This window comes from Taudactylus pleione, unplaced genomic scaffold, assembly GCF_031769625.1.
Source record: "Taudactylus pleione unplaced genomic scaffold, aTauple2 ptg002894l, whole genome shotgun sequence".
NCBI classification, from domain to species: Eukaryota; Metazoa; Chordata; class Amphibia; order Anura; family Myobatrachidae; genus Taudactylus; species Taudactylus pleione.
In genome coordinates, this window is record NW_028287263.1 from 50194 (window position 1) to 72657 (window position 22464).

Sequence of the window (22464 nt, forward strand, 5' to 3'; positions counted from 1 at the left end):
CTCCGGAGTCCCACGTCGGCGCAGGGATCCGGCGCTGTAAAACGACTGGAAAATGGCCGGTGCGGCCATTTTCCCGGTGACCTGTGCATACACTATAGACTCTGGGCACACTCTAGTGTCCAGAGTCTATAACTCCGGCGCTGGCCGCGCACAGCTCAGTGCGCTGCCGGCCGCCAGGCAGAGAGGAGGGGGCCTGCGTCTGAGACTGCACATGGGCCCCCTCCTCTCTAGAAACGCCCCTGCATGATCGGAAACACACACATATTTAGAGAACATACAATCTCCCCTAAGATACACCATGGCAAGATTTAAACCCAAAGTCTGCGGTGCTGCAAGGCAACACTGATTACCCACCAGTGGTGGATCCAGATGGGGGGATGGTCGTCATCATCCTGGGACCTCCTGAACTTGATTGGTGATTGATCAATGCAGTCATGCATTGCTGTGCCAAGAAGCAGATAGAGGATGCTGCCATCCACTCCAATGTGCTTAAATCATAGTCAATGTGCCCCTGGTAGGTGGGAAGGGTGGGGGGTTAAGAACAATTCACTTTCCCCCCTGGATGCGCCACTTTATCCCCCCTGAAATGTTTCTGGCAGTACTATATATTTTGGGGGTGGTTAGAGTTCCTAAAGTCCCTGCCTGAAGTCAACCACAGCATAATAAACATCATTAAACATAATTAAAATAAATACCACAAACAACAATAAAATGAAGCGTTCCATAGAAAAAACTTTATTGTGTTTATTTACTCTTAGGTGTATAAATGTAAACCTTTGAATGTATTTAACTTAGAATTATTTGCAGATTATTACTGTGATATTACATAACAATTAGTGAAATAATTAAATTATATTCACAGAATATACATTCACGTGCATTCAAATGATGGGTTTAAGACAGTGGTATAGACACTGTGCCATTAGCCCTGCTTCTGCTCCGTGTGTATACGCCGGCGTCTGCAACATCCTCTGCATGTTCCTCTGTCTTCTTTTCCTTTAAGCTATTGATGAATCGCAAGGTGATCTCGTCCCATTCTTCAGGAAGCAGCATTAGCAGGAACCCGATGCAGATAATAATGGTCGCCCCCAGTCTTACCACACTGAAAATCACTTCATGCTTGAGCAGATCGATAGCTGCGTCAAATGTAAGACATGAAACAAAATCTCAATTTATGATTTATTATATTTATTTTATAGTAAAAGAGGAGTTTTCATTACTGGGAAAGACATAACTCAAAAGTCACCACAGTCTACTCTACATAGGGCCTATAAGCCGCTTTCTGCTAATCGCAGCCCAGACTGGCAGTCCCAGGGGGTGGAGACACCTCCCCCAGGGGCTACCTGTCCTCAGCGTTACTGGCAGGTGGAGCTTCCAGTCACAGGGGTAAAATCCGCCACTGATGTGACCTATGCCTAATGGCAACTATAACATGTCTCAAGCTCTGTATATGGGCAGACCCTTTTGTGTGCAACTTTTTTCAATCAACCAACTTTACATCAGTCCCGAGATGTTTATATTGTGACTTGGTTTTGCCGAACTCTTCATTAAAGATTGGGCTTTGGGGCATTGTACTGTAAATGCAGAGCTCTGCCCCACTTTAAGCATTTGTATTGCTAGTCTAACAGCTGCTTTGCTTTTCAATGAAAATAATATATATTTTATGTCAATGATGTTTGAATATTCCACTAATATGTCGTATAACTTTCACAAATCAGGCATCTGACCAGATCTATAATAGTGATGAAATCAAAAGGTATGGAACAGAGATCTCTAGTGCTTCCCAAACTTTCTTGGGTCACAGCACTCTTAGGGCCAAATGTACAAATAGAGTGCAATTTGAGAAAGCCAGCGTGATTCAGAGTGATAATCACACACAGCGTGATTCAGAGTGATAACCACTAGATTTAAAGTAGCAATTCGTTAAAAGTAGAAATGTGTGCTAACCCCCGTGTTTTGGATCTGAATTCATTTTCATGTTTTAGATTTGGTTTTGCAAAACCACCATCAAGTGTTTTGGTTTTGGTTTTAGATCTGGGGTTTTTTCTTTTTAAATTATACTTTTTAAAAAGTAGCTAAAATCATGTCATTTTGCAATCCAAAACCCGAAGTTTGGATTTAAAATTCCGAACTGCGGGAAGTTCAGAACCGGATCTGTCCAGATCTCCTTGAGGAGATCAGAACCAAAACTCAGATATGTCTTGATTCACAAAATTCGGATTTCTGGAGAACCAAACCGCATGTCAGGTAAAAGTAAAAATCAGTTTCGTTTTGCCTCTTAACTCCTTGGCACACAGTAAGGAGGGAGCAGAGAGGCACACACAGTAAGGAGGGAGCAGAGAGGCACACACAGTAAGGAGGGATCAGAGAGGCACTCACAGTAAGGAGGGAGCAGAGAGGCACTCACAATAAGGAGGGAGCAGAGGGGCACACACAGTAAGAGGGGAGCAGAGAAGCACACTCATGAAGGGGGGAGCAGAGAGGCACACACAGTAAGGAGGGAGCAGAGAGGCACACACAGTAAGGAGGGAGCAGAGAGGCACTCACAATAAGGAGGGAGCAGAGGGGCACACACAGTAAGAGGGGAGCAGAGAAGCACACTCATGAAGGGGGGAGCAGAGAGGCACACACAGTAAGGAGGGAGCAGAGAGGCACACACAGTAAGGAGGGAGCAGAGAGGCACACACAGTAAGGAGGGAGCAGAGAGGCACACAGAGAGATGAGGGAGAAGAGAGGCACACACAGTAAGGAGGACAAGGAGGCACACACAGTAAGGAGGGAGCAGAGAGGCACACACAGTAAGGAGGGAGCAGAGGGGCACACACAGTAAGAGGGGAGCAGAGAAGCACACTCATGAAGGGGGGAGCAGAGAGGCACTCACAGTAAGGAGGGAGCAGAGAGGCACACACAGTAAGGAGGGAGCAGAGAGGCACACACAGTAAGGAGGGAGCAGAGAGGCACACACAGTAAGGAGGGAGCAGAGAGGCACACACAGAGAGGAGGGAGCAGAGAGGCACACACAGTAAGGAGGACAGGGAGGCACACACAGTAAGGAGAGAGCAGAAAGGCACTCACAGTAAGGAGGGAGCAGAGAGGCACTCACAGTAAGGAGGGAGCAGAGAGGCACACAGTAAGGAGGGAGCAGAGAGGCACACACAGTAAGGAGGACAGGGAGGCACACACAGTAAGGGGGGAGCAGAGAGGCACACACAGTAAGGAGGACAGGGAGGCACACACAGTAAGGGGGGAGCAGAGAGGCACACACAGTAAGGAGGAAAGGGAGGCACACACAGTAAGGGGGGAGCAGAGAGGCACTCACAGTAAGGAGGGAGCAGAGAGGCACTCACAGTAAGGAGGGAGCAGAGAGGCACTCACAGTAAGGAGGGAGCAGAGAGGCACACACAGTAAGGAGGGAGCAGAGAGGCACACACAGTAAGGAGGGAGCAGAGAGGCACACACAGTAAGGAGGGAGCAGAGAGACACACACAGTAAGGAGGGAGCAGAGAGGCACAAACAGTAAGGAGGGAGCAGAGAGGCACACACAGTAAGGAGGGAGCAGAGAGGCACACACAGTAAGGAGGGAGCAGAGAGGCACACACAGAGAGGAGGGAGCAGAGAGGCACACACAGTAAGGAGGACAGGGAGGCACACACAGTAAGGAGGGAGCAGAGAGGCACACACAGTAAGGAGAGAGCAGAAAGGCACTCGCAGTAAGGAGGGAGCAGAGAGGCACTCACAGTAAGGAGGGAGCAGAGAGGCACACACAGTAAGGAGGGAGCAGAGAGGCACACACAGTAAGGAGGACAGGGAGGCACACACAGTAAGGGGGGAGCAGAGAGGCACACACAGTAAGGAGGACAGGGAGGCACACACAGTAAGGGGGGAGCAGAGAGGCACACAAATTAATGAGGAAAGCAGAGGCTCACACAGTAAGGGGGGAGCAGAGAGGCACTCACAGTAAGGAGGGAGCAGAGAGGCACTCACAGTAAGGAGGGAGCAGAGAGGCACACAGAGTAAGGAGGGAGCAGAGAGGCACACACAGTAAGGAGGGAGCAGAGAGGCACACAGTAAGGAGGGAGCAGAGAGGCACACACAGTAAGGAGGGAGCAGAGAGGCACACACAGTAAGGAGGGAGCAGAGAGGCACACACAGTAAGGAGGGAGCCGAGAGACACACACAGTAAGGAGGGAGCAGAGAGGCACACACAGTAAGGAGGGAGCAGAGAGGCACACACAGTAAGGAGGGAGCAGAGAGGCACACACAGAGAGGAGGGAGCAGAGAGGCACACACAGTAAGGAGGACAGGGAGGCACACACAGTAAGGAGGGAGCAGAGAGGCACACACAGTAAGGAGAGAGCAGAAAGGCACTCACAGTAAGGAGGGAGCAGAGAGGCACTCACAGTAAGGAGGGAGCAGAGAGGCACACACAGTAAGGAGGGAGCAGAGAGGCACACACAGTAAGGAGGACAGGGAGGCACACACAGTAAGGGGGGAGCAGAGAGGCACACACAGTAAGGAGGACAGGGAGGCACACACAGTAAGGGGGGAGCAGAGAGGCACACACAGTAAGGAGGAAAGGGAGGCACACACAGTAAGGGGGGAGCAGAGAGGCACACACAGTAAGGGGGGTGCAGAGAGGCACACACAGTAAGGAGGGAGCAGAGAATCACACAGTAAGGGGGGAGCAGAGAGGCACACACTGTAAGGAGGACAGGGAGGCACACACAGTAAGGAGGGAGCAGAGAGGCACACACAGTAAAGAGGGAGCAGAGAGGCACACACAGTAAGGAGGGAGCAGAGAGGCACACACAGTAAGGAGGGAGCAGAGAGGCACACACAGTAAGGGGGGAGCAGAGAGGCACACACAGTAGGGGGGAGCAGAGATGCACACACAGTAAGGAGGACAGGGAGGCACACACAGTAAGGAGAGAGCAGAGAGGCACTCACAGTAAGGAGGGAGCAGAGAGGCACACACAGTAAGGAGGGAGCAGAGAGGCACACACAGTAAGGAGGGAGCAGAGAAGCACTCACAGTAAGGAGGGAGCAGAGTGGCACACACAGTAAGGAGGGAGCAGAGAGGCACTCACAGTAAGGAGGGAGCGGAGAGGCACACACAGTAAGGAGGGAGCGGAGAGGCACACACAGTAAGGAGGGAGCGGAGAGGCACTCACAGTAAGGAGGGAGCGGAGAGGCACACACAGTAAGGAGGGAGCAGAAAGGCACTCACAGTAAGGAGGGAGCAGAGAGGCACACAGTAAGGAGGACAGGGAGGCACACACAGTAAGGAGGGAGTAGAGAGGCACTCACAGTAAGGAGGGAGCAGAGAGGCACACAGTAATGAGGGAGCAGAGAGGCTCACACAGTAAGGAGGGAGCAGAGAGGCACACACAGTAAGGAGGGAGCAGAGAGGCACACACAGTAAGGAGGGAGCAGAGAGGCACACACAGTAAGGAGTGAGCAGAAAGGCACACACAGTAAGGAGGGAGCAGAGAGGAACTCACAGTAAGGAGGGAGCAGAGAGGCACACACAGTAAGGAGGACAGGGAGGCACACACAGTAAGGGGGGAGCAGAGAGGCACACACAGTAAGGGGGGAGCAGAGAGGCACACACAGTAAGGAGAACAGGGAGGCACACAAAGTAAGGGGGGAGCAGAGAGGCACTCACAGTAAGGAGGGAGCAGAAAGGCATACACAGTAAGGGGGGAGCAGAGTGGCACACACAGTAAGGGGGGAGCAGAGAGTTACACACAGTAAAAAGGGAGCAGAGAGGCACACACAGTAAGGGGGGAGCAGAGAGGCACACACAGTAAGGGGGGAGCAGAGGCACACACAGTAAGGAGGGATCAGAGAGGCACACACAGTAAGGAGAGAGCAGAGAGGCACACACAGTAAGGAGGGAGCAGAGAGGCACACACAGTAAGGAGGGAGCAGAAAGGCACACACAGTAAGGAGGGAGCAGAGAGGAACTCACAGTAAGGAGGGAGCAGAGAGGCACACAGTAAGGAGGACAGGGAGGCACACACAGTAAGGGGGGAGCAGAGAGGCACACACAGTAAGGGGGGAGCAGAGAGGCACACACAGTAAGGAGAACAGGGAGGCACACAAAGTAAGGGGGGAGCAGAGAGGCACTCACAGTAAGGAGGGAGCAGAAAGGCACACACAGTAAGGGGGGAGCAGAGTGGCACACACAGTAAGGGGGGAGCAGAGAGTTACACACAGTAAAAAGGGAGCAGAGAGGCACACACAGTAAGGGGGGAGCAGAGAGGCACACACAGTAAGGGGGGAGCAGAGGCGCACACACACAGTAAGGGGGATCAGAGGCACACACAGTAAGGAGGGATCAGAGAGGCACACACTGTAAGGAGGACAGGGAGGCACACACAGTAAGGAGGGAGCAGAGAGGCACTCACAGTAAGGAGGGAGCAGAAAGGCACACAGTAAGGAGGACAGGGAGGCACATACAGTAAGGATGGAGCAGAGAGGCACACAGTAAGGAGGACAGGGAGGCACACACAGTAAGGAGGACAGGGAGACACACAGTAAGGAGGGAGCAGAGAGGCACACACAGTAAAGAGGGAGCAGAGAGGCACACACAGTAAAGAGGGAGCAGAGAGGCACACACAGTAAGGAGGGATCAGAGAGGCACACACAGTAAGGAAGACAGGGAGGCACACACAGTAAGGAAGGAGCAGAGAGGCACTCACAGTAAGGAGGGAGCAGAAAGGCACACAGTAAGGAGGACAGGGAGACACACACAGTAAGGATGGAGCAGAGAGGCACACAGTAAAGATTAAGCAGAGAGGCACACAGTAAGGAGGGAGCAGAGAGGCACACACAGTAAGGAGGGAGTAGAGAGGCACACAGTAAGGAGGACAGGGAGGCACACACAGTAAGGAGGACAGAGAGGCACACACAGTAACGATGGAGCAGAGAGGCACTCACAGTAAGGATGGAGCAGAGAGGCACACAGTAAGGAGGGAGCAGAGAGGCACACACAGTAAGGTGGACAGGGAGGCACACATGAGGAGACAGAGATGGGTACACAAACAAAATTGGATAGAGTTATAGTATATAATACTGTGCTACATGTGTTTTCAAGCAGCTCAATTAGGATAATTATATTGATGTAAACAATTATTGAGCGCTATGTGTGCATTAAAAATCAAAAATTGGCACCTGTAAAGAAAAATTGGTTATTCAGTTGCGTGTTTATAGCTCCTTTATGGAGAATTTGGTGGGTCCTGTTTAGACAGTCACTTTGCCCACAATGTAAGCTTAACTAACTGTCCCTACCTTACCCTTTTCTTATGCTGCCAGTCTCTCCTCTTCTAGCGTATCGGACGGGCTGTGGTGGTAGCTGAAGAGCTGGAGCCTGGCCTTGGCTCCTGCTCCATGTGTTCCAGTGGCGTCTGGCCGCGGTTGGCCGCAATTGTTGATGTCACTCGGGAGTGCAGGGCAGTGTGAACAGCCGTGTGGCCGAATTGTAGGCCTTCTGGATTGTTATTGTGGGTTTCCAAAAAATGGTTTGAAACACTATGTGTTGATAGACCCCTTTTTATATTATAAATGTGTTCTGGTAACCTAGTTTGCATTTTCCGTTTAGTTTGGCCTACATAATGGAGCCCCCATGGGCATTCCAGAAGATATATCACTTCTTCACTTTCACAAGATGTGAATTCTTTGTATATGTTTTTCCTGTAATATAGGATTTAAACTCCTTTTGTTTGTTTTGTGGTTGATAACATTTGATTTCTACATGCTGGACACTTGAGGCAGAAATTATGTCACTTATTCAAAGATAAGTGATTTTCTTGTAAAAGAATGAAACTCTTTACCAACTCTTGTTTCATATTCCTAGCTCTTTTATAAATGATTCAAGGGGTTTCTGGAATTAGGGAGTTTAAATCCATATCTAGTTTTAGAATGTGCCTATGTTTCTTTATTAGGGTTCCTATGGTCTTGTTGTTACTGTTAAATTGTGTTATAAACAACAGGTCCATTTTGTCATTCTGGTTTTTCTGTTTTTATATGTAATCAGACCTTTTCTTTCCAATTGTTTTACTTTTTTCTAGCTGTAGTTCCAGATCTTTTGGTTTGTATCCCTTGCTAATGAAATTCATTTTTAGTTCTTCACTTTGTAGTTGATAGACTGATTCTTCCATGCAGTTAAATTTGATCCTTCTAAATTGACCCACTGGTATGTTCCTAATCCAATTTCTATGATGGTTACTTGAAACTGGTAGGACGATATTCCCATTTACTTCTTTTATATGGGTCCTAGAGTGAAGTTTATTTTCTTTAATATAAATCTCCAAGTCAAGGAAAGTTACCTTTTCCTTACTTGTCATAGTTGTAAATTCCATATTGATTCCATTACTGTTTATATAGTTGATGAACTCTTGTAGGACTTCATTTAAGCCATCCCTCACAAAAAAGACGTCATCTATATAACGTTTCTAGCAAATTATGTTGTTATTATATTTATTATTTTCCCATATGCATTAATTTTCCCATTTGGATATGAACAGGTTCGCATAACTGGGCACGAAAGAAGTTCCCATTGCAGTCCCTCATTTCTGGAGATAAAATCTTCCTTCATACCAGAAGTAATTCTGTGTTAGGATAAACTCAATGTTTTGCATAATGAAATTTATCTGCTGGTTTTTTATATCTGTCATTGTTGAAAGAAAATGTCTGGTGCTTTCACATCCAATATCGTGAGTGATGCATGTATATAATGACTTGACGTAACTTGTTCCTAGAGTATAACTCTCTTTCCAAACTACATTTTCTGAGACTTGTAGTATGCTTATAGTGTCTTTTAGGTGACTTTTCTGTCTGAAAATAAAATCTTGAAGAAAAAAATCATTGTATTTGGATAATTGGCTGAGATCAAATTCAGGGCCTGATTCAGACTTGGGAATAGAGGGCCTGATTCAGACCCTGTCACAAGCGCTGAGCGCTCACAACTGGGTCGATGTTTGCCCACTGGGCATGTGCACAACGGAGCTGGCTCCGTCGTGTGCATGTGCGAGACCTGGCTAGCGACGGGTGCTCTGTCGCTCCGAGTCTCGCACCAAAGGGGGCGAGCTGTCGATGGTGATTGACAGCTTGCCCCATTTGGTAGGCGTGGCCGGGGGGGTGGCTTCACAAACTGAGGCGTTCCCAAGCCATTTGTGGGCAGCACCACTGACATCACCAGTGATGTCAGTGGGAGAGCTTCCGGCTCTATTAGAGCCAGAAGCTCTCTGGGGCTTGCGGCCATGAAACCCTACCACAAGGGTCTCGTTGCAAGCTCAATGGTCGCGATGGTCTTGACCATCACGACCATCAACTTGGCCGCTCGCTATAGCTGTGGGTGGTCACCCACAGCTATACGAGCGGCCAGGAGGCCGCTCCAAAAAAAAAACGCCCTGATTCAGAGTGAGATCTCGTTCAGAGCATCCGTCTCTGAATCAGGCCCAGAGAGAGAGATCTCTCTCAACTGATCATCTTGGTGAAACCATGCTGCACTGCAGGTGGGGCAGATTTAAAATGTGCAGAGAGATTTAGATTTTGGAGGAGTGTTTCCAAACTGACATCTAAATTGTAGAGTAATAATAAAGCTATGCAGTATTTGTGGGCTACATGCAAAAGCAGCCAGTATTTACCCCACATGTAAAAAAATTATGTATTTACACCCCTTGCATTGCAATATGGTTTGTTCAGGTTCACAGTTTAGGCCCTCAGTCCTGATATTATCGGGCATCCAGGGGGATTGTGTAAATGCTTGTGAATTTTCAGGAGAAAATAAAAAGGTCGGGATTTTCGGATCTTTTTCGATAATGAACTCATTCTTTTTCATTGATAATCCCAGATTGTATCCTTCACTCAATGTTGTTTCTTTTGCAAATCTCGAAGTTGGATGGTTTCTAGCATTTCATACGTATCTGCATCTCCCAGCAACCTTTACGCCTCTTGTTTGTACTTGTCTTTATTCATGAGGACAATTCCTCCCCCTTTATCAGCTGGTTTAATGATGATTGACACATCCTTTTTCAGTTCTTTTAGACTTCCCCTTTCAGCCTCTGATAAATCGCTCTTTTCTTTGTGTTTCCAGTAAAGTGAATATACCTTTCTCCAGTAGTCTTTGGAAGTTTCTATATGTGGGCCTTTAAAATACGTTGGACTGAATGTTGATGATGATTATAATTTTGTATGTTTATAGTCTCCTTCTTCTGTTGGAGGGTTCTTGCTGCTATTTCTCTAGAGTAGAATTTTTTGATACATAAGTTTTTCCCAAACTTTTGGACATCAATAAAGAGCTCAAATTTGTTTAAAAGTGGACTGCGGGGCGAACTTTAATCCTTTTTCTAATAGTGATGTTTCCGATTGTGTGAGGATTTTTTTTACTTAGGTTAAAAATAGTAGTTTTGGATTCTATTGGATCCTTCTTCTGTTGCTTGCATTTCCCTCCTTTCATTCCTCTTCTAACAAGATAGTGTTCCCCCATGTTTTTACAACTTTAGGGGGGTCTTACAATTATTTTAAGGAAATATTCGTAACTTTACGCAAATCCAACTTCGGAGTTTCCCGTTTTCGTTAATTTGATATTGAATACGGGTATAAGCGGGAGCGCGCACCATACCTTTACGCAGAAAAAAACTCCGATATGAAACGTTAACTTCGCCAGGGAAGTTAACCTTTCATATTGAATACCCCTCATAGTGTTTTAAGCCATTTTTTGGATACCCACAATAAAAATCCAGAAGGCCCCAAGTTTACAGCAATTAAAAAAATCCATCGTAATTGGAGAGGGGGAAATAGAGTAAATATTCTAAGAAAAGCAGAAACTAAATGGATCTATGAATTGAGGACCTTACAACCTTGTGGATTAAATATAGACATCAAATTAAATGCATTTTTATAGATTTTTTACATATATAACTTTTTACATAACATATTTATACAAATAAATGTGGCACCTTTATTATTTTTATTAAACATAAAGTTTTTAAAGTTTTTTTTTAAATTAATTTATTATGACTTCTAAAGGTGCATATCCACTACATGAGTGTGTAACAGCATTGTAATTGTGCAATCGTTCATTAGCCTGTGCAGTGGATAATGTGCCCACATTGAATATGTAATTCAGTGCAGGCACCCTCCCTCATTCACTAAATGCACAACCTGTTGATATCGACAGGTTGGCCTGCATTTTCAGGCGATGACAAATGCCGGCAACGACCAGCGGGAACTCACATCGCTGGTCATTGGCGGCATTTTACTGTACGATTAATGAACAATAATGATGTCGTAATCATTCTCTAATTTTTCTCGTCTAGTGGATATGTGCCTTAAGTTTTACTTCACCATCACGAATCTCCCATTACAAAGATGGAGGGAGAACACATGGCTACTGCCTTTTTAATCTACTTCATGTAGGAAGTTCCATTTTTTAAATAAAGTTTTTTAGATATTTAAACAACCCCCGGTGGAAACAATGCCATCCTTGACAAAGTGCGCAAGCGCACAAAACGCGTTGGAGGTACTAGGTGGCTACCCTTGACATTGGACATTTCGGCCCCACGGCTATTCGGCCCCAGAACTACCCGAGTGATGTCATCAATTGCGGCTGACCACGGCTAGATGCCACTGGAACACGTGGATCGGGAGCCAAGGCCAGGCTCCAGCTCTTCAGCTACCACCGCAGCCCAGACCGATATGCCGGAAGAGAAGACTGGCGGGACAATGAAAGGGTAAGGTAGGGACAGTCAGGTAAAGCTTACATCACAGGTAAAGTGACTGGCTGTAAAGTCACTGTCTAAACGGGACCCACCAAATTCTCCATAAAGGAGCTATGGACATAGAGGACCTCATTCAGAGTCGGTCGAAGCGGCCGCACGGTCGTATGGAAAAAGGGGCCGGATATGCAAATGATTCCCTCGCAAGTTGCGTCCCTAAGTTCGGATCGGTAGTTGGCCGACCAAGGGGAGGAAGCGATCGGAAGACAAAAAAATACGCCCCCTTCTCGTACACATTGCACGTCATCTCCGGGCAAATAAGGATTAATCGAGACCATCGGTAACCATCGGAACTGGTCGTAGAGTTTAAGGTTGACCATACCCTCTCTTAAGCTCTACGATCATGTCAGTGTAAAAACCTCCCAGGTCACATGTGCCATGACGCTACTTTGTTAATTATGCACTCCCATAAACCGTATGCACTCCCATAAAACGCTGTTCGCATAATTAGGCACGCCTGCATTCAGATCTCCACTCCCCCGTTTTCAAGCACCTTCCCCTGTTACCACCCACAAAAGCCTCAATCTGTCACTCAAACTACCGACCTGGCTGTGTTCAAGGAGAGAGAAATTTTTGATCGTAGCGGCTAGTTTGCGAACGCGCATTGCGAACTTTACGCATGCGCAGTATAGCGAACATCGGTGGCGTACGACCATGCGGCCGGAACGACCGACTCTGAATGAGGTCCAGAGACCCTAACACGCATAGGGACTGATTCAGAGGTGGACGCGCAAGCGGTCATGGCTGCATCTATTGGTGGTCACCTGTCTGCAACTTTATACAAATGCTACAAAGTCCTATCCTTGTGTACAGCCGTGCATCCGTATGTGCAAGGACTGAGCCGCCCACTGTCAGCAACCGTAGATGCTGAAATACTGATTGGTGGGAGTTTAGAGGCACCATCAGTTTCACCATCGAAACTTGCACCAGCCCTATGGAAGGTGCAGTTTTTTTTCCCAAGTATGGCCTCCTACAGTATATGTCAGTGGCTGAGCAACTGTGTACGCAACCACTTGCGCTGACACCACCACGACACACCCATAACATGCCCATAAGATGGACCATCTCTGTGCGTGTGCTAACACACCTCGCAGTAACCGCCCAGGAATGCCCATCACTTTGCCAAGACAAAGAGGGAGCAGAGACACACATAGAGAATGGGGTAGACATGGAGTGAAAATGGAGTCAGGGGTGGGCAGGGGATGTGAGGGGATGCAATAAGTGATATCCTGAAAAAAACAAGATAACCCCCCCCCCCAGCACTGTGCAGCATGCCAGCAAAAGAGACTTGCATCCTACATTATAATACAATGCAGAGGACTCAGTTACACCTATTTGCAAATACATGATGAGACACCAGCCATATCAAGCTACCTTTAATTTTATAGCACCACAAGGGTTCCACAACATCTTATAATTGAGCAAAACCAGGAAACAGTGACTTACAGTACAGCACATGGTTTATAAGGATATATGCATCCATGACCGTAGCACTCAAATAAGCAGCAGAGAGGATAAGATAGTGTAAGGAGAAGTAAATGAGGGAAGAGGACCCTGCTCGTGAGACCTTACAATCTAAAGGAGAGGGACAGACAGGGATGACACAGATGGGGTAGGCAGGGAGGAAGGAGCAGTGTGGTTAGGATGAGAGCTGAATGGCTTGGATGAAAAAGTGAGTTTTGAGGGGTTGGGTATGGGATGCTGGCATCACCTGTCAGTCAGCATTCTAACCCCTCACCCCCCTAGCCCTCCCACCCTCCCCGCTGCCTAAACCTAACCTCCCCCCTAGTGCCTAAACCTAACCCCCCATCACCCTAACCCTCCCCATAGTGCCTAACCTCTAACCCTCCCCCTAAACCCAGTACTTACAGTCGGGATGCCGGCGGCAGGATTCTGACAGGTGTTGGGATTCCAGCGCCGGCATCCCGACTCGGTATTTTGACCGCATCCCGTTTTGAGAGCCATTTGTACTGGTTTTTCATAATTATCTCTGCTAGGACTCTGTCTGTGGACACACAGACTGAAATAATGGAGAGAGCAGTCGGAAACGCCCAGCTGCACAACTGTTTGCATGCTGCTAAGTCTACAGGCAGCGTGGGGCACAGCCTAAAAACTTGCCGGACGATTTGGGACCAGACCACCATGTGCCCATGGCACCCCTGTAAGTGCGTGTGGTGCACTACGGCACACAGTTTGGGGAAAGCTGTGTTAGGGGATTATCTAGCTTTATTGATTTATAGTGATAATGTAAATATTGGTCTTTTTTTTTTTTTTAGGGTATGGGTAAGATTTGTGTTTTGACTTGTCCACCATATAGAAATATGTTTTCCCCTTTACCTTCTCTGTATTCTTATAAGCAATTGTTAAGTGCACTTATCGATTAAACACAGTGGACCATATTTATGGTGATTTAGATGGTCTATCAATGTGTAAAGTGTAAGCATCACATTATAGATTGTAAGCTTGCAAGCAGGACCTTCCTACCTATATATCTGTCTGTTATTACCCAATTTTGTTCTGTTAATGCTTCCAATTTTAAAGCGCAACGGAATATGCTGCACTATATACGAAACTGTTAAATAAATATAGTTTTATCCTAAAACACTTCAATTAGCGCATTTATGGCATAAAATAAATAATGACAGTGAGGGGTCAGCAGGTCTGCCTTTGATGCATGTACCACTTGACTACAACTGTGACCATTTACAAGGGATATTTCATGTACCAGAAAATGATTTAGCACTTACCTGCGTTACCTGGAACACTGAGAACTGTGCCGATTGAAATGAGAATCGGATATGTCAAGACAACGCCAACATTTACTAGTATGTTGAAAACTGCAAAAAAATAAAATTATATTTTTGTCAATAAGTAAATGAAAACAACATTGTAAAATTTGGCTCTGTAAATATTGTATTTAATATAAAGTAAAATTGTCATATTTGGCTCTGTAAATATTGTATTTAATATAAAGTAAAATTGTCATATTTGGCTCTGTAAATATTGTATTTAATATAATGTAGAATGTTCATGTAACCTTGAGACTTCTACAAATAATATTCTCAACCCAAAACTTTTATTCAGTATCAAAGCCTATTTTGAGAAGACAAAATCAATGTAGGAACATGCACCAGACAATAAAGAAAATAAACAACATATACAACATGTCAACTCTAAGGACTTGATCCAATTAGGGGCGAAGGGGGCAAGTTGCCGTTGTAACGGCGTACAATTCACCACCCTAGCGGCCCAATCTCACCCCAGACTCGCACATTTTGTGATAAAGCTCTGTCCCTGCGATTCCCCTCCACAGCCTTCTCAGCATGCGCCAACCCGCCGCTGCTACCCCCCCTCCAGCCGACGCCGAATTGCCCTTCGGTGAATTTAGGTGAAACTAAAATTATGTGAAAAGGGTGTGAAAACACCCTTTTCACTTTATTTTTGTAAAAATAATGTCAATAAATAGAGTAGAGGGTGGCTATATATTTCCACTTACAGCATCAGATGGGGTTAAGTGCGGGATCCTGGCAGTCGGGATGCCTGCGGTCAGAATACTGACAGTGGCATCCTGACAGTCAGAATACCAATACCTGCAGGTAAGTACCCTAACCCTCCCCCTAACCCACTTTTCCCACAGCCTAATCCTAATGCATGGTACTACTATGTGGCATAACCTGAATGGGCTCTGTGAGGCATAGGGGTCTATTTCCTAAGCAGTATTAGGAGACAGAGTGAAAAGTGATAAGAAAGTGATAAGGTGCCAGCCAATCAGCTCCCAACTGCCATCTCACAGGCTGTGTTTGAAAAATGACAGTTGGGAGCTGATTGGCTGGAACCTTATCACTTTTCACTCTGTCTCCTAACACTGCTTAGTAAATAGACCTCTTAATCTGATTGGGGCCTGTGTGGGCAAATTAATGTATTTTTTTTACCTCTGGAGGGGCCCTTTTAAGATCTTGCTATGTGGCCCACAAAGTTCTACTTACACCCAGGGGGTACTAATTACCTGGGCCTTGGCTTGCATCATCGCCAAAGTTCTCAAGTGGTATGCGCTCTAACAACTGAGACTTTTTGGATACTAAGTTGCCATCTCTGGTTTCAGCACAAGCCATGCATTCCCTCTATACACCGGCCGATTACGTGTTGCTCCTGTTGACCTGGCTCCACAACAATATCAGGTGGTTGCTATCAACATCTCTAGGGGAGCATAATTCACCAAGGTTCTGCCCCCCTCAGCTGCCATCACTCCGGGATCACAACTAGTGAATAAGATCTACAGCAGTGGTGAGGTGCACTCACGGTAGTGAGGTTGAATATAACACCAGCATTTGGGCTAAAAAACTGCATTCAATTATCCTTGTCCCATACCTAAGTGGATTTCTAAATTATACTGGATTTCTAGAGACTTTGTTGGACTTCATAATTGCATTATATGTTAGGAAGTTTTCCTTTACATTATACTTCTCCCTACTATATATCTTAAGTAATAACCCTTTTTGGGCCACCTCTTGTGGTTTTAAATAGCATTTTATGTTTCAATTGTATGTCCTGGTAATTATACCATATTGAATTAATTTGATATATCCTACCTTTGCGCTCCCTATTGCTTGTTTATAGGTTTGTCTACCTACCAGTGTTTCCAGAAACCTCATTGGGAGCTGCATAGTTGATAGTGTTCATCCATTTATTTGTTATTTTTTTTACTTTTATAGGATTCTAATTGCACCTGCTATAGATACACCTTATATCAATAGTTTTTCAGTAGCAGTCTCCTCTGCCTGTGGGGGGGGGAGCGATCATACTGACCGTGCCCTCCCCTGGATTTGCACTGGGTTTAGAAGCTCACAGCACCACCACCCCAGTATGCTTCACATCGCTGCAAAAAAGGTTGTACTAAGGGGGTGTGCCCATGTAATCCCATGATTAGGCTATGCCCCCTTTCCCGGGCCTGGGGTGTCTCTCTATGTTCCTGGTTATTCCTTTACATGCAAACACAGAGGCTCTGGATTTATGAACTTGCATGAGTCAACAAGTTTGCTCAGAGGTGAAAAAGGATACTTTTGTTGCATTCTCACATGTTATTGGCAGACAGCCAATTTCCACTGTAGCCAGCCCTGGAACCTGTGTAATTTAAGAGTCCTTATTTTTAGCGATTGTGTGACAGTGTGTGGTCCTGACAGAGTTCAAACCTAGACAAAAACCTAATCCTGGTCAAGCTACACCACCATGCCAAATTTGGTGAAGCCAAAACTCTGGCCGTGCATAAAACCAAAAAGCTGGACAGACAGACAATCAGACAGACAGATACGCTTTCTCGCTTAACACAGAAGCAAAATCTAAATTTAGATATCAGGAAAAGTAACGATCATGGCATATGGCTAATTTTCCAGAAGAAATGCAATATTTCTACTTACCTAACCAGAGCCCGGCAACTCCGCACAGATATCCCCATGGCAGGGCTGAGAAGGATGACCAGTGCTCCACTTTGGTAAAATAAAGAATAATTGGTGTACATGAGATGAAGATTAAATTGAAAAATCCTAAAGTAGAAAAAAAATGTGCCGCTTCACCAAAGTTTGCCGTTCCAAGAAACATCTTAAACAAAACCTGTAACAACAAATGCAATAATTTGCTACAAGACCCAACAACACAACCTACTTTACAAACAGAATTATAATATCTATAATGAAAGGACAACTACACGCAAGTACATTCATGGACATAAAGTGTGCGCATATTGGGCCTGAATCATTACAGATCGCAACTGCAACATCATACGCAGATCGGCCGATGGTGCGTACTGCAAATGCGTATGCATCACAGTGCGCGTGCCTGAGTTAGCATTGCGATCGCACATGCAGAAAGTCATTGCAGATGGAGGGATGGGACATGAGCGATTGGGAGTGGTGACGGGAGTGGTTGGAGAAACGCAGGCGTGCCTGTCCGGTTGAGGTGTGCATAAATTAGCCACTGCGATAGTATATGCAGATTGTGTACTCACTGCGTGCGACGAGGTTAGCAATTTCTGAGAAAGGTCAGACCTGCTGTAATTGTGCATGAGGAGCTAATGTTACTCAATGTACCCGATGTATACGGAGGACTGCAAGGTATTACAGATGTGAGATAGTGGTACTGGGCGTCTCTATGCTGGCTGTGCGACGACATTGTGATAGCATTCATTAGCATATTTTCGCAGCAGAACTGCGTGGGTAATCGCAGCCACGATTGCAATAGCGATCGGTAGTTAATCAGGACCATTGTTAGCAGCAGACAATTCAGGACATAACAACATAAAACCTACAAAACACATACTGTATCACATATATCTAATATGTACAACGGTCCCTACATTTTTGTTTGCAAATGCAGTCCCCATAGGTTTCTATGGGAGCGGCTGTACCACCGGATTTATGAGACGGAGCTTGGCCCCAAAAGGATGGTGCTATCTCCAGATGGAGTTATCCTATAGTAAACTATAAGCCACTGTATACTAGGGGTGAGCGGGTTCGGATTTCTGAAATCCGAACCCCCCCCGAGCCCCCCCGATCCGAGTCCGATCCGAGTCAGGCTCGACTTTTCCCCCGCCTGACTCGGATCTGAAATCGAGGCAAAACGTCATCATCCCGCCTTCCGAGTCTCGCGGGTTTTGGATCCTATATAAGGTACCCGCGTCGGCGCCATTTTCTCACTCGGCTGTGGACAGTGAAGAGGGAGGGTGGGAGTTAGGGCTGTGTAGTGTAGTGTAGTGTAGTGCTGCTGTTGTCCACTACTTCAAAGTCCATAGGGGGCTGGCTGTGTTGTGCTGTGCTGCTGTTGTTAATAGGGGCTGTGTCCACTACTTCAAAGTCCATAGGGGCTGGCTGGACTGTGTTGTGCAGTCAGTTCTCCATAGGGGCTGTGTCCATTCCAAAGTCCTGTGCAGTGTCCCAGTCCTAAAGGGGTGCTGTAGTGTTGTCTAGGGGGTGCACTGTCCATCAGGGGTGCTCCCCCCAAGTGCTAAAAAAAATAATATATTTTCTGTGTTTGTGAATTGTGTGCGCAGTAGCCGCATGTGCATCAACAAAGTAGTGACAAGCGTGCGCCTGTGTCATAAGTAAAGGGCCGGCTGGCTTGACCGTTAAAGGGTGCTGTAACCCCAAAGTACACTCCAGTCCAAACCAAAAAAAAAATTATTTTCTGTGTTTGTGAATTGTGGGCGCAGTAGCCGCACGTGCATCAACAAAGTAGTGCCAAGCGTGCGCCTGTGTCATAAGTAAAGGGCCGGCTGGCTTGACCGTTAAAGGGTGCTGTAACCCCCAAAGTACACTCCAGTCCAAACCAAAAAAAAAATTATTTTCTGTGTTTGTGAATTGTGTGCGCAGTAGCCGCACGTGCATCAACAAAGTAGTGCCAAGCGTGCGCCTGTGTCATAAGTAAAGGGCCGGCTGGCTTGACCGTTAAGGTGCTGTAACCCCCGAAAGTACACTCCAGTCCAAACCAAAAAAAAAATTATTTTCTGTGTTTGTGAATTGTGTGCGCAGTAGCCGCACGTGCATCAACAAAGTAGTGCCAAGCGTGCGCCTGTGTCATAAGTAAAGGGCCGGCTGGCTTGACCGTTAAGGGTGCTGTAACCCCCGAAAGTACACTCCAGTCCAAACCAAAAAAAAAATTATTTTCTGTGTTTGTGAATTGTGTGCGCAGTAGCCGCACGTGCATCAACAAAGTAGTGCCAAGCGTGCGCCTGTGTCATAAGTAAAGGGCCGGCTGGCTTGACCGTTAAGGGTGCTGTAACCCCCGAAAGTACACTCCAGTCCAAACCAAAAAAAATATTATTTTCTGTGTTTGTGAATTGTGTGCGCAGTAGTCGCACGTGCATCAACAAAGTAGTGCCAAGCGTGCGCCTGTGTCATAAGTAAAGGGCCGGCTGGCTTGACCGTTAAAGGGTGCTGTAACCCCCAAAGTACACTCCAGTCCAAACCAAAAAAAAAATTATTTTCTGTGTTTGTGAATTGTGTGCGCAGTAGCCGCACGTGCATCAACAAAGTAGTGCCAAGCGTGCGCCTGTGTCATAAGTAAAGGGCCGGCTGGCTTGACCGTTAAGGGTGCTGTAACCCCCGAAAGTACACTCCAGTCCAAACCAAAAAAAAAATTACTTTTCTGTGTTTGTGAATTGTGTGCGCAGTAGCCGCACGTGCATCAACAAAGTAGTGCCAAGCGTGCGCCTGTGTCATAAGTAAAGGGCCGGCTGGCTTGACCGTTAAAGGGTGCTGTAACCCCCGAAAGTACACTCCAGTCCTAACCAAAAAAAAATTATTTTCTGTGTTTGTGAATTGTGTGCGCAGTAGCCGCACGTGCATCAACAAAGTAGTGCCAAGAGTGCGCCTGTGTCATAAGTAAAGGGCCGGCTGGCTTGACCGTTAAGGGTGCTGTAACCCCCGAAAGTACACTCCAGTCCAAACCAAAAAAAAAAATTATTTTCTGTGTTTGTGAATTGTGTGCGCAGTAGCCGCACGTGCATCAACAAAGTAGTGCCAAGCGTGCGCCTGTGTCATAAGTAAAGGGCCGGCTGGCTTGACCGTTAAGGGTGCTGTAACCCCCGAAAGTACACTCCAGTCCAAACCAAAAAAAAAATTATTTTCTGTGTTTGTGAATTGTGTGCGCAGTAGCCGCACGTGCATCAACAAAGTAGTGCCAAGCGTGCGCCTGTGTCATAAGTAAAGGGCCGGCTGGCTTGACCGTTAAGGGTGCTGTAACCCCCGAAAGTACACTCCAGTCCAAACCAAAAAAAAAATTATTTTCTGTGTTTGTGAATTGTGTGCGCAGTAGCCGCACGTGCATCAACAAAGTAGTGCCAAGCGTGCGCCTGTGTCATAAGTAAAGGGCCGGCTGGCTTGACCGTTAAAGGGTGCTGTAACCCCCAAAGTACACTCCAGTCCAAACCAAAAAAAAATTATTTTCTGTGTTTGTGAATTGTGTGCGCAGTAGCCGCACGTGCATCAACAAAGTAGTGCCAAGCGTGCGCCTGTGTCATAAGTAAAGGGCCGGCTGGCTTGACCGTTAAAGGGTGCTGTAACCCCTGAAAGTACACTCCAGTCCAAACCAAAAAAAAATTATTTTCTGTGTTTGTGAATTGTGTGCGCAGTAGCCGCACGTGCATCAACAAAGTAGTGTCAAGCGTTCGCCTGTGTCATAAGTAAAGGGCCGGCTGGCTTGACCGTTAAGGGTGCTGTAACCCCCGAAAGTACACTCCAGTCCAAACCAAAAAAAAAATTATTTTCTGTGTTTGTGAATTGTGTGCGCAGTAGCCGCACGTGCATCAACAAAGTAGTGCCAAGCGTGCGCCTGTGTCATAAGTAAAGGGCCGGCTGGCTTGACCGTTAAGGGTGCTGTAACCCCCCGAAAGTACACTCCAGTCCAAACCAAAAAAAAAATTATTTTCTGTGTTTGTGAATTGTGTGCGCAGTAGCCGCACGTGCATCAACAAAGTAGTGCCAAGCGTGCGCCTGTGTCATAAGTAAAGGGCCGGCTGGCTTGACCGTTAAGGGTGCTGTAACCCCCGAAAGTACACTCCAGTCCAAACCTAAAAAAAAATTATTTTCTGTGTTTGTGAATTGTGTGCGCAGTAGCCGCACGTGCATCAACAAAGTAGTGCCAAGCGTGCGCCTGTGTCATAAGTAAAGGGCCGGCTGGCTTGACCGTTAAAGGGTGCTGTAACCCCCGAAAGTACACTCCAGTCCAAACCAAAAAAAAATTATTTTCTGTGTTTGTGAATTGTGTGCGCAGTAGCCGCACGTGCATCAACAAAGTAGTGCCAAGCGTGCGCCTGTGTCATAAGTAAAGGGCCGGCTGGCTTGACCGTTAAGGGTGCTGTAACCCCCGAAAGTACACTCCAGTCCAAACCTAAAAAAAAATTATTTTCTGTGTTTGTGAATTGTGTGCGCAGTAGCCGCACGTGCATCAACAAAGTAGTGCCAAGAGTGCGCCTGTGTCATAAGTAAAGGGCCGGCTGGCTTGACCGTTAAAGGGTGCTGTAACCCCCGAAAGTACACTCCAGTCCAAAGCCAAACCAAAAAAAAATTATTTTCTGTGTTTGTGAATTGTGTGCGCAGTAGCCGCACGTGCATCAACAAAGTAGTGCCAAGAGTGCGCCTGTGTCATAAGTAAAGGGCCGGCTGGCTTGACCGTTAAAGGGTGCTGTAACCCACAAAGTACACTCCAGTCCGAACCAAAAAAAAAATTTATTTTCTGTGTTTAGCCGCACGTATATATCAAATCGATATAACATAAATGGAGGACCAAACTTTCTCCGATAAAAATAAAATAGAGAAAGATCAAGAACCACTTCCTCCTAGTGCTGAAGCTGCTGCCACTAGTCATGACATAGACGATAACATGCCATCAACGTCGTCTGCCAAGGCCGATGCCCAATGTCATAGTAGAGGGCACATACAATCCCAAATGGCAAAGTTCAGGAAAATGACCTTGAAAAAGACATTTAAATCAGCTGAAGAGAAACGTAAACTTGCCAATATGCCATTTACGACACGGAGTGGCAAGGAACGGCTAAGGTCGATCCCTAGTATGTTCATGACTAGTGGTTCAGCTTCACATGACGATGGAAGCCCTCCTCCCACTAAAAAAATCAAAAGAGTTAAGCTGGCAAAAGCACAGCGAAGAACTGTGCTTTCTAAGAAGATATCAC

At 46.4% G+C, this 22464-nt stretch overlaps 1 protein-coding gene across 1 annotated transcript; it reads right to left on the minus strand.

The window, feature by feature from the left end:
- Positions 1 to 767: 767 nt before the first annotated feature.
- LOC148431097 (solute carrier family 35 member F4-like) lies at positions 768 to 17693 on the minus strand. The gene is made up of 3 exons (XM_088466355.1): positions 17198 to 17693; positions 14531 to 14620; positions 768 to 1136 (listed from the first exon to the last, which is right to left on the minus strand). The coding sequence occupies exons 1-3, from the start codon at positions 17376 to 17378 to the stop codon at positions 895 to 897; spliced, it is 513 nt and encodes a 170-aa protein (XP_088322481.1). The 5' UTR covers positions 17379 to 17693; the 3' UTR covers positions 768 to 894.
- Positions 17694 to 22464: the final 4771 nt, after the last annotated feature.

Bases quoted from the DNA above. Each gene is read 5' to 3' on its own strand.
- LOC148431097 (XM_088466355.1), bottom strand. From the start codon at position 17,378: ATGTTTCTTGGAACGGCAAACTTTGGTGAAGCGGCACATTTTTTTTCT. The intron at 14,621-17,197 runs GTAAGTAGAAAT...ATTTTTTTGCAG, and splicing joins AGTTGCCGGGCTCTGGTTAG to TTTTCAACATACTAGTAAAT. The intron at 1,137-14,530 runs GTAAGTGCTAAA...CATTTGACGCAG, and splicing joins CAGTGTTCCAGGTAACGCAG to CTATCGATCTGCTCAAGCAT.